Genomic DNA, 16,736 nt, shown 5'->3' on the forward strand with positions numbered 1-16,736 from the left:
CTACCGGCTAAATTGGAAAGAATTGGGGAGAAAAACACACGCCACCAGCTAACGATTGTCGTCGCATGTTGGTGCATTTAGTTTATTTTCTTCTGATCGTGCGAACGTTAACCACCCCTATCTTTATCTTTTTTTTGCTTCCGCCTATATTTATAAATTAAAATTTAAAATTTTGTAATTAAATTTAGAGTCTGTTTTAGGATTTTTTTACCAAAGTTTATTTTCAGCCTTAACTTTTAGATCATTAATAATATGTATATAAGAATTTTATTGATAAATTATTTTTTGTTTGTAAATATGTCACAATTACTCCTATTCCATGAATGTATAAGTTGTTTGGTTGGTAGAGATCTTGAATGAAACAATGATTAATTTGGTTTGACATTTTAAGCCAATCTCTTTTGCCTACATTTTATGATTATACATCGTGTACACCGTATTCAACATTAAAATTAAAATTAGGGTTAACAATTGTCACAACCATCGATTATATAAACGCAAGAAAAAACGCCCTAAAACTTACCCATCTCACATCTCATATGTAACATGAATAAACGACAAAAGATGCTATTAGTAAAATGCGGCACCAGTCAGTAATAAAAATTAACATCACACGCGTTGCCACTTACTCCCTCCATCTAAAAAACAGACAATCTTTTGTTTCAGTGTCAAGTGTTTATCATTCGTCTTATTTTAATTTTTTTAAAACTATTTATAAAAGTCACACATAAAGTGCTATCTAAATTTTATCATCTAATAGAAAAATATTAATCATAATTTTTTTAATAAATTAAAAAAATGATTTGTTACAGACACACGGTACCGATACTGTTGCAATTACTTTTTTTTTTTGAAAGCGACGATGATTCATGTTAAATTTCACCCACTGTCCCTTTTCCAGAATAGCGTGACAACGACAGGACTGATCCACAAAAAGAACACCACCAATTCCTTCCTTCCTTTCTTTCTCTCTCCACTCCACTCCACTTCCTCCTCCCTCGCACCGTTCCACCTCCACCTCTCTCTCTCTCTCTCTCGCTTGCTCTGCGCCGCGCGAGAGGAATCGCCGCCGCCGGCCCCCGTAGAGAATGGCCCAACCCAGCAGAAAATATTAGGGTTTGCTATTGGGATTCGGTTCTTCCAAGGCGGCGGGCTGGCGCTGAGCAAAGCAATCGAGCGGAGCAGCGGCGGCGGTGTCGCTCCCTCGCCTCGCGTGGACGCGTGACGCTGACGCCGACGCCGACGCCCGTCCGTCCTTCCCGTCGCCACTCGCTCGCCCAACGCTGCCGCGCTGCGAGCCAGGTAGCCAGCGTCTGGCAACGCCCGTCGGCCCTCGCATCCTTGCCCCGTCCGCGGCCAGATCTCGGCGGCCCCTGGTTGGCCTCGCCCACCGCCGGTCGCCGCGCACCCCCGCCTGCCTAGCCCGTCTTGGTGCAGATGAGCAGCGGCGCCGTTCCCGCGCTAGCGCGCTGACGAGCCTCGCCCGCGGCTGCTCTGGCCCCTGGCCACCTGGCACGTTGGGTCGCTGGGCGTCCGTTCGGCGCCATGGCCTGCCTGCCTGCCTACTTGGCTACCTCTGCCTGAGTAAGTAAAGTCACCATTAAATATTTCAATTACAATTCCTATTTCAAATATAAAATATCCAATCCATTGCAATTATGGCACTGCTCATGGCAAATGAAAATTGAATGACTAAATGTGAAATCTCTTTATTAACTTGTTATTATTGGATTTGTATTGGGCTATGTGATTGATTTGTTGAATCATTGCTTAGTTACATATATTGAACAAGATATCTTCTCCAAAATTAGTGAGGAAGAGATAATAAATTTTTTCAAGGGTAAGGGAGAGCAAGCTTAGATAGTTGCACTGTAGTTTCTTATTTATGTGTAACATCTTTTATATTTGAACTATCTATGTTGTAGTATTTAAATATTTCGAACTTGTTAAATTAGCCAATTATTGATGTTGTAAGATATTATTTCCATATTCTATCATATTTTAACTAAATTTGTTCCAATATATGTGATTGTGGTGTTCAATTTTTTTATATCGTGTCAACTTGCGCCGTTAGAGTTTGGACAGGACTACCCGTCGAAAATTTCCTGGCTACGCCACTGGCCGCCGGCATTGCATCCGGCCACCGGCTGTGTCCGGGTATCTGGTGAGTTCACTCTTCTGTAGTAGCGATTTTTGATGTTTTTTTTTGCGTCCGTTGGTTATGGTGGTGGTTGGCGGCGTGACGCTGCGCTGGGCCTGGGCACACAGTTCGGGCAGTGGAGGGCGGTGGTTGCAGTGAGCGTCGGCGGTGGCGTGGCGGCCGAGATCTAGTGGTCGGTGGCTGGCTGGCGAGATTTTCGTCGTTTTGTGTGATCCTGACGGCTTCGGTGGCGGCTTGGTCATCTTAGGCTCCAGTGTTGCCATTCTCAGTGCCCTGACGACGCCCAGCGCGCGCTGCGCGCCGGCGGCGCCTTGCGCCCCGGAATCCGCGCCTCCGCCCTGCACCCCTTGCGGCTGGCTTTCCGGCTGTGCCAATTTCTAAGAATCAATTTGTAAATGTCCAAAATGGCGCTATGACAATTACTGTCTGATGTATGAACGATGATAGGGGAGTACTTATCTGTCAAATATGTAAGAACTGAGATCGGGGAGAAGATTGCATGCAACGCTGGGAAGGAATATTGCTTTCTCTTTCTATCTGTCAAGAGCTGAGGGGATTTTTCTTGTGTGGACCGGTAGGTGGGTAGTGCCTCCTTTGATTTGGCAATTCATGGAAGTTACCTCGCCCTCTTTTTGTTGCAAAATTTGACAAAATCTAGCGTTTTGTTAAGATCCTTTGTAGCCACTAGCCAGTGCTGAGACATCTCAAGAGGAGTAGCGTGTTATGTGTCAGTCATCATCTCACACAGTCAAGCCTGAAATAATCGGTGTCGCACGATTCATGACAAGAATGATCTCTGCCTCTGCCTCAGTGTAGTGTGTTCGCTGAGTGCGTTGCACTCCATCTCTCTTCTCTCTTGCCAAATGGAGGCATTAGCTTGTCAAGGTGGCGGCAGCGTGCGTTATGGCAGATTGGCAGATGGGAATGGGTGGTGTAGGTGTGATGGGGAGTGGCATCAGGGCATGAGGGAGGTGGAGGGAATCTTGCACCTGTTATGCCTGTGGATTTTGTCGATGCCGAAGGGCAGGGCCCACAAGAGCAGAGTGTCAAAGGCCGCAATCTCCTGAGTGCCTGCTTCTTGTACATAGGTGGCCTCCTCAAGGAGAGGTGGATGTGGAGGCACAGAGAAGTAGGATGAACAAGAGGTCAAGAGAAAATGGGAGGGGGAAATGGAGGTGGCATTGGCTGGGAGGAAGAAGGGGAGCAGAAGGGAGATGCAGAGTGGGATGGGCTGGCGCAGGGGGGTTGGGGTAGGCCACAGATTAACAATTAACTGAATCGTGCATTTTGCTACAGCGACATGAATGAAGTTTGCTTTTTAAAGTAATAAAAATTGATTATTCTTGCATTGCAATTCAACAGACTGTTGGAGTTGGTGGAACTCTTTAAGGCTTGCATTTGAGTTTTTGTTTTTGTTTCCCCATTTACTAGTTTCTATGAAATGTAGGCTTCAGGGAATTACCTGATCACTAGTTTTCATGAAACTGTCCACCTTTGGTGTTTCTGTTCATGGAAATTTGCACCAATTTTTTCTGTTCTCGCGATCCAGTTGTTTGTGCTGACCACCTCCTCTGTTGGTGGCAATCTTTCTATACTGAAGTAACAGAAGTGCAATTCTCTCAGATAATGTGTTTTACAATTTAGCGTTGTTGTTTCTGCAATACCTTGCAAAGCTCATGCTGGTTGATTGATGCCAAACCATTGTTTTATGAATCCTTGTGTGTTCGAAACAAAATTATTTTTAAAAGATAAGATTGGCAACTCTGCAAAAGATTTCAAATGAGATTACAATCAAAGGACAGAGTTTAGGTACCCCAATGTTCTTGTCCACAATATTGCTCATGCTATGTTTAAACTATGGGTATATGCATATATTCTTTTTGCTGGCAGTGGTTACATGTGTCTTTTATATTGCTGTTGAAGTAACAGGAATATCTTATTGTCTTTGTAATCATATGATTTAAGTAGTAATTTCCTTTCTCCCTTTTGGTACCATGGCAAAGATATGTTAAATATCTTCAGTATTATACTGTAGGTGGAAATATTAAAAAATCAAGGTGCTAAGAGCTACAGCTATTTAATCATGCTGAATTCCAACTCATCAGAACGAGACTACCGAGAACCCACTTCACCTTCACCATCCATGTCATCTTCTAAGTCAAGGTATAACATAGACCCCCCCCCCCCCCCCCCACATTAATACATGCAATGCATTGGTGTATAATGGAATTAGATGCAGGCATGCAGCATTTTGATTTGCAAAGTTAGATTATCAGATTGGATTTTCTACATTAGTACATTATCACATTGTAATTTCTTGTTTTTATTTTAAGCATTTTCCATCTCTCTATTTCATGCATTTATTTATTTATTCTTTGATGGACTGGTATTGCAATAATCATTTGTTACTTTTTGTTGGCTATATAGGGATAGAAGTGATCTTGCAGGAGTAGATGATCCTGAAAGTGCAATGTCCACAGTTGCTCAATTGTTGGAGCAGCTCCATGCTAGCATGATATCTCTACCAGAGAAAGAAGTGACTACTAAAAGATTACTTGAACTGGCCAGAGAGAAAAAGGAAGCAAGGGTTTTGATAGGTAGCCATTCTCAGGCGATTCCATTATTCATATCTATCCTTCGAAGTGGGACATCTCCAGCAAAAGTAAATTCTGCAGCACTACTTAGCACACTCTGCAAAGAAGAGGACCTGCGTGTGAAGGTCCTGTTAGGAGGTTGTATACCACCCTTGCTCTCTCTTTTGAAGTCTGAATCCACTGAAGCAAAGAAGGCAGCTGCTGAAGCTATTTATGAAGTGTCTTCTGGTGGACTTTCAGACGATCATATAGGTATGAAAATATTTGTGACAGAAGGTGTTGTGCCAACTCTCTGGGACATGCTAAAAACTAGGCCACGCCAAGATAGAGTAGTTGAGGGTTTTGTGACTGGTGCCTTAAGGAATCTCTGTGGAGACAAAGATGGTTATTGGAGGGCCAATCTTGAAGCTGGTGGAGTAGAAATTATAACTGGCCTTATATCATCGAAGAATACCGCTTCACAGTCAAATGCTGCCTCCCTTTTAGCACGGCTGGTGTCTGCCTTCGGTGATAGCATCCCCAAAATTATAGATGCTGGGGCTGTTAAGGCTCTTCTTCACCTCCTAAATCGAGACAATGACATTTCAGTTCGTGAAAGTGCTGCCGATGCTTTGGAGGCTCTATCTTCCAAGTCTAGTATTGCAAAGAAGGCTGTCGTAGATGCTGGTGGCATTCCTGTTCTGATTAGAGCAGTCGTAGCTCCTTCAACAGAGTGCATGCGTGGGGATACTTGCCATTCTCTACAAAGTCATGCTGTTCATGCTTTATCAAATATCTGTGGTGGGACAACTTCCCTGTTGCTTTATCTTGGAGAACTCTGCCAGGCACCCCGTCCACCTGTTCCCCTCTCTGACATCCTTGGTGCACTTGCATATGCATTGATGGTTTTTCGTGGCACTGATGGCAAATCCTTTGATCCAGTTGAAATAGAGAACATTTTGATTGTGCTCCTAAAGTCCTGTGATAGTAATCTTGTGCTTGATCGTATTCTTGAGGCTTTAGCCAGTCTATATGGGAATGCTTGTCTATCCAATAGGCTTAATCACTCAAATGCAAAGAAGGTTCTTGTTGGACTGATTACTATGGCTTCTGCTGATGTGCAGAAAAATCTTGTTTATGCTTTAACTAGCTTGTGCTCTGATGGTATTGGAATATGGGAGGCTCTAGGAAAAAGAGAAGGAACTCAGTTGCTGATATCGTTTCTTGGGCTTTCTAGTGAGCAGCATCAGGAGAACGCAGTTTCCTTGTTGGCTATCTTGAGTGATGAGGTAGATGACAGTAAGTGGGCAATAACAGCTGCTGGAGGTATCCCTCCACTTGTCCAGCTACTGGAGACAGGATCTCAAAAGGCAAAAGAAGATGCTGCTCATATCTTGTGGAACTTGTGTTGTCACAGTGATGATATTGGTGCATGTGTTGAGAGTGCTGGTGCAGTTCTTGCATTGCTTTGGCTTTTAAAGAGTGGTAGCTCCCGTGGACAAGAGGCATCAGCTAAAGCACTCAAGAAGATTATACGGTCTGCTGATGCTGCCACAATTAATCAGTTAAGGGCACTGTTGCTCAGTGACTCTCTTAGCACAAAGGCCTATGCCATTAAAGTTCTTGGGCATGTCCTTGTGATGGCTTCCCAGAGAGATCTAGTGCACAATGGAGCTCCAGCCAATAAAGGGCTCAGATCTCTGATTGATATTCTTGAGTCATCAAATGAAGAAACTCAGGAACAAGCTGCAACTGTGGTGGCTGATATTTTCAGTACCCGTCAGGATATTTGTGATATTTTAGCGACTGATGAAATTGTTCAGCCATGCATGAAGCTTTTGACAAGTGGGAACCAAGTTATTGCAACACAATCTGCTCGAGCTTTAGGAGCACTCTCCCATTCAGCTAACGCAATGTTGAAGAACAAAATGTCATGCATAGCTGAAGGCTATGTGCAAACCCTTATAGAGATGTCAAAGTCACCATCAATTGATGCTGCTGAAACAACAATTGCTGCATTGGCAAATTTCCTATCAGATGAACATATTGCCAAGGAAGCACTAGACGGCAATATCGTCCTGGCTTTGACTAGAGTACTTAAGGAGGGGAGCTTAGAAGGAAAGATTAGTGCTTCACGGTCACTCTATCAGTTGCTCAACCAGTTCCCCCTCAATGAAGTTATTCCAGATTACTCACAGTGCTATTTTATAATTCATGCACTGATGGTGTGTCTATCTGGCATCAATTTAGAAAATGCTATTAATTTGGATCCATTGGATGTACTTGCACTGATGGCTAGGACCAAGGAGGATGCACAGTTTAGCTCCCCCTTGTGGTCTGCCTTTATTGAAGCCCCAGAAAGCTTAGAGCCTTTAGTGCGCTGTATCAGTGTCGGGCTTCCACCGATTCAAGATAAGGCCATTCAAATTCTTGCAAGGCTATGTCAGGACCAACCTTCTCTACTTGGTGAGCATTTGAACAGAAGTCAAGGATGCATTGCTTCCCTTGCTAGTAGAGTTATTGAATCAACAAACATGGAAATAAGAATTGGCAGTGGGATCACCCTCATATCTGCAATGAGGCACAGCAGGGAACAGTCAGTTGATATTATTGAAGCATCAGGATGTCTGAAGAATCTAATATCTGCATTCATTGATATGATGAAGCAACATTCGGCTTTGACATCCCTAGACATTGAAGTTTGGAAACCTAACCCTGAAAATAGTTTGTATAACTATGATAAGGATGTTCTGGGTGTGTCTGAATCAGGAAAGATCTTGGAAGAAACAGTTGCACTGTGGTTGCTCTCACTTATTTGCTCTTCTCATTTGAGTAGTAAACTTACTGTTATGGACCTCGGTGGTGTTGAGACTATATCTGATAAACTTGCTAGCTACACCGCTAATCAACAGGTGCATGTTTTGCCTTTCCTTTTCTAATTTTTACTGTGCCTATAGCCCTATACTCACTAGGCACTACACTTTCTATATATCATTCAACTTCAATCAGTTGGTTTAAATTCAATATGTTTACTGGATTAGTGCTTGGGACTGCTGTATTGTTGAGTTAAGAGATTAGGGATACAACATGCCATTTCTCCTTGATTTCACCATTTTACCATGGTACTTTGGAGCACCTAAGCCATAGGGAAAAATAGAATATATCCAAGTAAAATCCAATATTAACTTTTTCTAAACGAGGTCAAGATCCTAATTGGCTATCAACATATAAAAATACTGTCTCCTGTGCTTTTGAGAAATAAAAATACTGATTCTTAGCATTTTTTTCCAAAACCTTGATAGTCCTTGTATATTAGCTGTTCTGGATGCCAGAGATCTGATACACTTTACTTATTTTCTTAATTTTATTATGTTAGATTACCAAATTATACTGTTTCTTCTCCTATGGCAAATTCCCAGTCCTCAATAGCTCCTTGTTACAGGACCAATATGAAGACTCAGAGAGTGTATGGACTAGTACTCTTCTTTTGGCTACTTTATTTCAGGATTCAGTGCTTGTTCAATCTCCAGAAACAATGCGAACAATACCTTCGTTAGCTTTGTTGCTAAAATCAGACAAGATCATGGACAAGTATTTTGCTGCTCAGTCACTAGCTAGCCTTGTTTCCACTGGTAGCAGAGGCATACAGCTTGCTATTGCAAATTCTGGTGCAGTTATCGGTGCTATAGCTATGATTGGACAGATCGAATCTACTATGCCAAATCTTGTTGCTATAGCTGAAGAATTCAAGTTGGCAGAGAACCCAAGTCAAATAATATTGAGAAGCCTTTTTGAGCTCGAAGATGTCCGCACAAGTGCTACTGCTCGAAGGTCCATTCCGCTGCTTGTGGATCTACTTAAACCAATGCCAGACAGGCAAGGTGCACCTCTGGTTGCTTTGCACCTTCTGACTCAACTGGCAGAAGGCAGTGAGACAAATAAAGTAGCTATGGCAGAGGCTGGAGTCTTGGATGCTTTAACAAAGTATCTATCTTTAAGTCCTCAAGACTCAACCGAAACTACTATAATCAATCTACTACAGATCTTATACACAAACCCTGATTTGCTTTACCATGAATCCTCAATTAGCACTTCGAATCAATTGGTAGCTGTCTTACGTCTTGGCTCAAGAAATTCTAGGCTTAGTGCAGCAAGGACATTACGGAACCTCTTTGATTCAGATATTATAAGAGACACTGAAGTGGCTTGGCAAGCTATTCAGCCATTACTTGATATGCTTGAGTCAGGAACTGAAAAAGAACAGCAGGCAGCACTTGGTGCACTAATCAAACTTTCTTCTGGGAATATCTCAAAGGCTTCAGCTATGTTTGATGTGGAAGGAACTACACTTGAAAGCCTCTACAAAATTTTATCCTTCAGTTCATCATTGGAGCTTAAGAATGATGCTGCTCAGCTCTGCTATATTCTTTTTGAGAACTCTACTATAAGAGCATCACCAATTGCCTCTGAATGCCTTCAACCCCTGATATCATTAATGACGTCAGGCTCTACTTTTGTTGTTGAACCAGCCGTTCGTGCTGTAAATAGACTACTGGACGAGGAGCACAATGCAGAGATTGCTGCCACTAGTGATGTTGTTGATCTTCTTGTTAGTTTTGTTCCTGGGACAAATCACCAATTGTCTGAGGCATGTATTGGTGCTCTCATAAAATTGGGCAAGGACCGTCCCAACTGCAAGCTCGAGATGGTTAAGGCTGGCATTATTGAGCATGTGCTTGATATGATTCTTGATGTTCCTGTTCCTGTTAGTTCATCAATTGCTGAGTTGCTTCGGATTCTGACAAATAACAGTGGCATTGCTAAAAGTTCTGCTGCAGCAAAAATGGTAGAGCCACTGTTCTTGCTTTTACGTCGCCCAGATGTCACTATGTGGGACCAGCATAGTGCATTGCAAGCTCTTGTAAATATTCTAGAAAAGCCTCAGAGTCTAGCGGCATTAAAGTTAAGTCCCAGTCAAATAATTGAACCGTTAATATCATTCCTTGAGTCTCCCTCTCAAGCAATCCAGCAACTTGGCACTGAATTACTGACACATCTTCTAGAGCAGGAGCATTTCCAACAGGATATCACTACGAAAAATGCAGTTGTCCCTCTGGTGCAGCTTGCTGGCATTGGAATCTTGAGTTTACAGCAGACTGCAGTTAAAGCACTTGAGAGCATATCTCAGAGTTGGCCCAAGGCTGTAGCAGATGCAGGTGGGATTCTCGAACTCTCAAAGGTAATTGTCCAAGATGATCCTCAACCAAGTCAAGCATTATGGGACTCTGCGGCACTTGTATTATGTAATGTTTTGCGCTATAGTTCTGATAACTATGTCCAAGTGTCAATAGCTGTACTTGTAAGATTGCTGAATTCCACCATGGAGAGTACTATTACAATAGCTCTGAGTGCTCTTCTTGTACAAGAGAAAAGTAATTCACGTTGTGCTTTAGCCATGGCAGAGGCCGGGGCTGTGCGTGCTTTGTTGAAGCTCCTTAAGAGTCATCGTTGTGAGGAATCTGCTGCAAGATTGCTTGAAGCTCTGATAAACAACGCAAGGGTCCGGGAAACAAAAGTTGCTAAATATTCTATTGCTCCTCTCTCACAGTACCTGTTAGATCCTCAGTCTAAGAATCAGTCAGCCAAGTTCTTGGTTACTCTTGCACTGGGTGACATTTTCCAGCATGAAGCACTTGCAAGAGCAAGTGACTCTGTATCTGCTTGCCGTGCTCTTGTAAGTGTGCTTGAGGACCAGCCTACAGATGATATGACGATGGTTGCTATTTGTGCACTCCAAAGCTTAGTTTTGCACAGCAGGACAAATAGGCGGGCTGTCGCAGAGGCTGGGGGCATTTTGGTTGTACAGGAATTGCTTCTGTCTCCAAATGTAGATATTGCAGGACAGGCTGCTCTTCTAATCAAGTATCTATTTTCAAATCATACACTTCAAGAATATGTGTCGAATGAGCTCATCCGATCTCTCACTGGTAAGTTGCTGATCGTTATACTAAATTGAGTCGGCATCTCCTTTTCAATTGCTACTCATGCTTTAAAATTTCCCTATTTTTTAAATAAATATTTTCTCATATAGCTTGTTAAAACTTAGTGAGTAATATCTAATCTGCAAGATTGCCTTGATATCCCTCAATATCCTACCTGTTCATCTTATTGGTCAAATCTTTCAAGTAATAACAACAGAATTTTCAAGCGCTTAATCTGTCTTCATTGCTTGATGATGCACTCAAGTTGTTATGTTTGTAATCTCAACTTCAATTCCTTGCAGCTGCCTTGGAAAGAGAGCTACTCTCTACATCAACCATCAATGAAGTTATTTTGAGGACTATACATGTGATATTCAACAACTTCAAAAAGGTTCGGTTTTCTGAGGCAGCAACCTTGTGCATACCCCATTTGGTTTGTGCCTTGAAGGATGGAAATGAGGCTGCCCAAGAAAGTGTGCTTGACACGATTTGCTTGCTGAAAGAATCTTGGCCACAAATGAATGAAGACATTGCTAAAGCCCAATCACTGATTTCTGCTGAGGCGATACCTATACTACAAATGCTGATGAAGACCTGTCCTCCCAGTTTTCATGAGAGAGCTGATAGCTTGCTGCAATGCTTGCCTGGTTGCTTAACAGTGACTATCATACGTGGGAATAACTTAAAGCAGACAATGGGGAGTACAAATGCATTTTGTTGCCTGCAAATAGGAAATGGTCCTCCAAGGCAAACTAAGGTAAGTTCCTATTAGATGATTGTACTTGTTTTCTGTGATGCTCTTGATTCTTTCGCTATTTTACCAAGTAATTTGGTGATTTCATCAATGAGCACCGGAAGACTGCGGATTATAGTTTCAGAGCTGGATATCAGATTTATCAGTTGATATTACTGTTTATGCAAGTAGTTGTAATTTTCTAATGAAGATGCATACTTAATGTTCTTTTCCTAATGATGTTTCTACCATATGGTCAGGTGGTTAACCACAGCATCTGCCCAGTTTGGAACGAGGGTTTCACTTGGTTATTTGACATCCCCCCAAAGGGGCAGAAGTTGTACATCTTGTGCAAAAGCAAAAACACATTTGGAAAGGTGTTTTATATCTTCCACGCACATTTTATTTTATCGCTCCTTGCCTGTGATTCCTTTCAAACTTTTATAATTTTACCACTTGTTTGGCAGTCAACAATCGGCCGAGTCACCATCCAGATTGACAATGTTGTTACGGAGGGTGTATACAGTGGATTCTTCAGCCTTAGACATGATGGCGGCAAGGATGGCTCAAGAACACTGGAGATTGAGATTGTATGGTCTAACAGGCCTTCGAACGACAGTACGTAGCACGGCTGATTTTCGTGGCGCCAATGTTATAGTTTTGGTCTTCATGTAAATCAGTCCCATAAACAATCCATAATTCATTTTACGTAGAAAGTCTAGCCAATTTCAAACATTTAACATTCAATTATTTCAAGGTCCTATCTGGATTGTAGCCGTGTAGCTCTCCAATCCAACAGATTTTGGACCGGCTATTTTTGTACATGTGAATTTATTTCCTGTAATTATAACTTAGAGTAGCTTAGTGTGGGCTTTTAATACAGTTGCGTCTGTGTGTTACGTGATATAATGCCTGGGTGCGTGTTTTTCGTTTGTATTTAGGGGATTGCAATAGCCGATGCATTTCGATCATACCATTTTCAAAGGTTGGATTGCGCGTTTGCAATTTTTCTTTTTCAAATCGACTGTCTCTTCCCAATTTTGTGCCGTTTTCCAGTCATTCTGGATGACAATTGTACATTTGTACTGGCTAAATTGTCCGGATTATTGTTCAGTCTTCCCGGTCATGACAACAACCAATGGATTATTCTTCATCCAATTTAGTTAAAAAAAAAGGAAGAACTGTACTTGTAACCAGTTTTTAGTACACCATTTAACAGCTTCCTTTACGGGGTACAACAGTTCCTCCACACTGTCGCATTCATACTGTTCCTGGTAATTGGTGCAGTGCTTTGTAATGTACATAATTTAGTTGTCTTGCATATACTCCAGGAATTTTACATGAAACACTTCAATTCCTGGTTCCTGCACAACGTAAGAAAAACTGACAAAGAAATGATGATTAAAAAAACAGCGTAAAAAAATATGGAGCCAATGTCACATTAGCAACCATGATGGTTACTAAGGTGGCAAAAAACTACTCTCTAGATGAAACATGCTCGTTTTAAAAGTGTAGGACAAACAATAACTGGTTTGTAGTTCAAGATTTAAAAAAAAAAAGACTTTGTTAAAAATAGGCTTTGCCCAATGACTAGGGGATGTGTATGGTACCATGCTTTATTTATGATTCCTATGAAACACCAAACATGATACATCACTACTATCAGATCTGATATAAAACTAATACCAATCGATACTCTAGCGTTAACCACTGATGTTTAGTTGGTACTAACTGATACTAGAGTGATACTAGAGTGGTACTAGTTAATTCCAAAATGATACCAGTTAATATTAGAGTGATACCAACTGATACACTGTTCGAAATATTTATACAGAAAAAATAAAAACTAAAAATGCATTGGGTGACTGTACGACATATCACACAACACTACTTGGTACTTTTGATGGAACTAAGATGTTCCTTTCTAAACAGTAAGGACGGAACACCATCCTATAGTTTTAACCAAGGCCTAGATGCTAAGTAAGAATGTAAAATACAATCGAACATGTGAAGCATTCAAGGGCTCAAGGCGAGTGGGGGCCATTAAAATGGTCAAGGATAACATCCGTAAAGTCATCAAGAATAATTTTGGAGGTTTGAACTTTGAAGCAGCCATCCCTTTGTCTGCACATGGAGAATAGTAATCAGATCCACCAAGAGCAAACAACAGAGATGGTCTTCATTTCTCTTCTTGTTTGTTTGTGCACTACTCTCTGGATCAGACGGTTAAAATCTATCGATAACTGTTATACAACAGACACCTTTGACGCCTCAGTTGGAATTGATTAACACTCATTGTTGGTAGATAGAAATAGCAAGACAAGAAAGACATGATAATCCGTAAAAGAAACGGTTTGGTATCAAGTGAGATTTATATCCATTATCTTAAAAAAATGGTTTGATATCGAATGGAGCAAAACAAAGTTTAATCCCGTTAGGCTCCAAAATCTATTTAATAAAATATATGTTTGTTAAAAATAGATATGCAAACAATCATCGCGTGCTTAGGTTAGTGCATTTTTTTTTCAGAATTACAGGCAGATGCAGAAGTACTTTCAGTCCTAAAACATGCTAGGATTGCGATCTTAACGCAATGAACACACTTTTACAGTATACCTTCTGGAAATTTTTCGTACACAATTGTTTTAAGAAAGTGTGATCAAAGTTTAAAACTATATAGTGGTGAAGATAAAGTCTCTGAGAACAGAACCAATGGCATTTTCAGCACGGCACCATACAGTAACCGCTGAATGTGGATATGTTATAAGAGTAGGGCTGCCTTCGTCCCCTTCTTCCATTCTCGTTTTTTACGTGTACGCTTCATAAACGGTTAAACGAGATATTTTTTATGAATTTTTTTAAAAAACTTGCTTTAAAAACTCATGTTAATATATTTTATAATTTTTTATAATTAATAATTAATTTATTTATTAGTATGTTTTTCGTGCCAACTAAACTTACTTTAAGCCGAACACGGCCTAGGATCATACCATCCGAATACATTCGAAAACAACGTCAGTACACAACAAACACTTTGGATTCCATTGGACTAATTTTAACTAATGCAGAGTGTCCAACACACATCAATACTTATCTGCAAGATTGACCAACAATTAGATTCCAACCTTCGATTGCTTAACGCGCTGCACCCCTTCCAACTAACGCGGCCCCATTCCATTTTTTCTTCAGGAAAGAAGAAGATGCATGACGACAGTACAGCATCAACGCGGCTCTCACGTCGTCAATTTGTCAGCTCAAAAAGTCTGCACTTGACAAGTAGGAATTCCACACAAACGGCTGGGCTCACACGATTAAGTTGGATAATCCGTGGAAAAATCATTTAGTTATGAACAAGTAGGCTCTCGTTGTTCGAAAAAGCCAGGCGTATCTGCAAATAAAAAAATAATTAATAAATAAAAATTTTATATACGTGTTTTTTATAATCTAAAAACAAAGACTAAAAATAAGCTTTAATAAAAAAAATAAAGTTAACTCTGAATATAAAATCTAGACTAATAAACATAAGCAAATACGATAACACGAAAATGGTAGTTAGCCGAATGAGGTCGCGTTTGCTGCCCCGTTAGTTAACTTATTCTTCTTCTTTTTCACGCGCACGCTTATCAAACTGCTAAACGATGTATTTTTTTTAAAATTTTTTATAGAAAAATTGTTTTAAAAAATAATATTAATCTATTTATATCTTTTTAATAATTAATAATTAATTAATTATATACTAATCTATTACTATGTTTTTTTTTCAGGGATAAGTTAATAACTTACCCATACCCTGAGTAGCAAATGGGCACTTGTGCTGCTTTGGCAGTTTCACCAACCTCAGTTGTAGGTCACTACTGGCACCGAGGGTTTTGGGGCCGGTCTTTCCTGATCAGCCATATTCAACAGCCACGTCACCGAGGTTGAAGGCTTCAAGCCACATGATTTATGCTGTTGGGTGTATCAAATAGATTGAAGATGACGAGAGGGTTAAGTAAACGGTCTATAAACTTTAAATTAAAAGGTAGAAAAAGAAATATATAAGATGGTACAATATTTTCACCAAACGTTGATATCCCACGGTCTTTATTTTCTGTAACTTTCAACTAATTAAATCAAACCACCAGAGAGATTTGTTTATTAGAGTTTTCGAAGAACTTTTAAAGTATATATCATTGGAAAAAACTATTAATGGTTTATGAAATCAAGGGAGTGATCGTAGCCAAACGACATATTTTTAAATGAAAAATAATTTATAAATAAAAATTTTATATATGTATTCTTAGCGGTCTAAAAGCCAATGCTGAAAAATAAACTTCGATGAAAAATCTTAAAATCAACTTTAAAATTACAGTTAAAAAAAATTTAAATTAGCTAATAATCATAACCTTAAGCTAAGCTAAAGGATGGGGTTTAAGGGGCAATATTGGCAGCCACATTTTACCATGTGCCAAAAAAAAAGCTGATCACACTTGCCTAAGTTAAAATTATTAAATTTTTAACTACATAATGACAAGCTTATTCACTAAGTGAATATTGTCACACTTTTCTAATTCAATGACATATGTGATTTAATTTGTGGAGGTAAATGTCACAACCGTGAATGCAACCAAAAACTACCAAGTTGGCTAAACTGGTCTAACTTTAATTAAACACGATGAACTGTGACTGGTAAATATCACAAATGTGGCTAAATCTCACTAAAGTTCAACAGCCAAACATATTTTATCCTGGTATGTATCGTACGACATTTTATCACGACTACCTAATAGCGTTCGTAGTAGTTCGTTCTTCCTATTCCATCCATTGTGCATGTAGCGGCCCTCCATAAGGAAAAAAGCTATTCCAGAAACATGTCTTTTCACTTATTTTTATAAATCAAAATTTAAATTTTTAACTTTAAATTTTATATATTTTTAGTTTTTCACCGGACTTTATTTTTTACTTTAAATTTTAAATCTCTAAGAATAAATATATAAACATTTTATTTATAAATTATTTTTTTACAAATATAACTTTGATTTTTTTCATGAAACGCTCAAACAATAACCAATCAAATGCACCTTACTAGTTAACACAATATCTTTATTCTAAACTTGACCACTAATCCTTGATTTCTCAAAAATAAAAAACGTAGAAACAACCAGCAACTAGTAACACAAAACAAAACAAAGAAAAAAACAAAGAAAAAAAATCAGCAACAGCTAAGAAGTTTCCAAGCTTGCTCTGCTCGGCTGTTCCACCTATAAATAAACCCGTCGTCTTCGTCTTCCTCGCGTTTCCTCCGTCGC

General features: G+C 40.0%; 1 protein-coding gene across 1 annotated transcript; it reads left to right on the top strand.

Annotated features, from left to right (window-relative positions):
• Nucleotides 1-994: 994 nt before the first annotated feature.
• LOC102711299 (protein CELLULOSE SYNTHASE INTERACTIVE 3) lies at nucleotides 995-12,468 on the top strand. Its single transcript, XM_015842480.2, has 7 exons — nucleotides 995-1,584; nucleotides 4,197-4,324; nucleotides 4,589-7,646; nucleotides 8,177-10,721; nucleotides 11,018-11,472; nucleotides 11,709-11,825; nucleotides 11,916-12,468. The coding sequence occupies exons 2-7, from the start codon at nucleotides 4,245-4,247 to the stop codon at nucleotides 12,072-12,074; spliced, it is 6,414 nt and encodes a 2,137-aa protein (XP_015697966.2). The 5' UTR covers nucleotides 995-1,584; nucleotides 4,197-4,244; the 3' UTR covers nucleotides 12,075-12,468.
• The last annotated feature ends 4,268 nt before the right edge of the window (nucleotides 12,469-16,736 follow it).

This window comes from Oryza brachyantha, chromosome 11, assembly GCF_000231095.2.
Source record: "Oryza brachyantha chromosome 11, ObraRS2, whole genome shotgun sequence".
In the NCBI taxonomy this organism is placed as follows: Eukaryota; Viridiplantae; Streptophyta; class Magnoliopsida; order Poales; family Poaceae; genus Oryza; species Oryza brachyantha.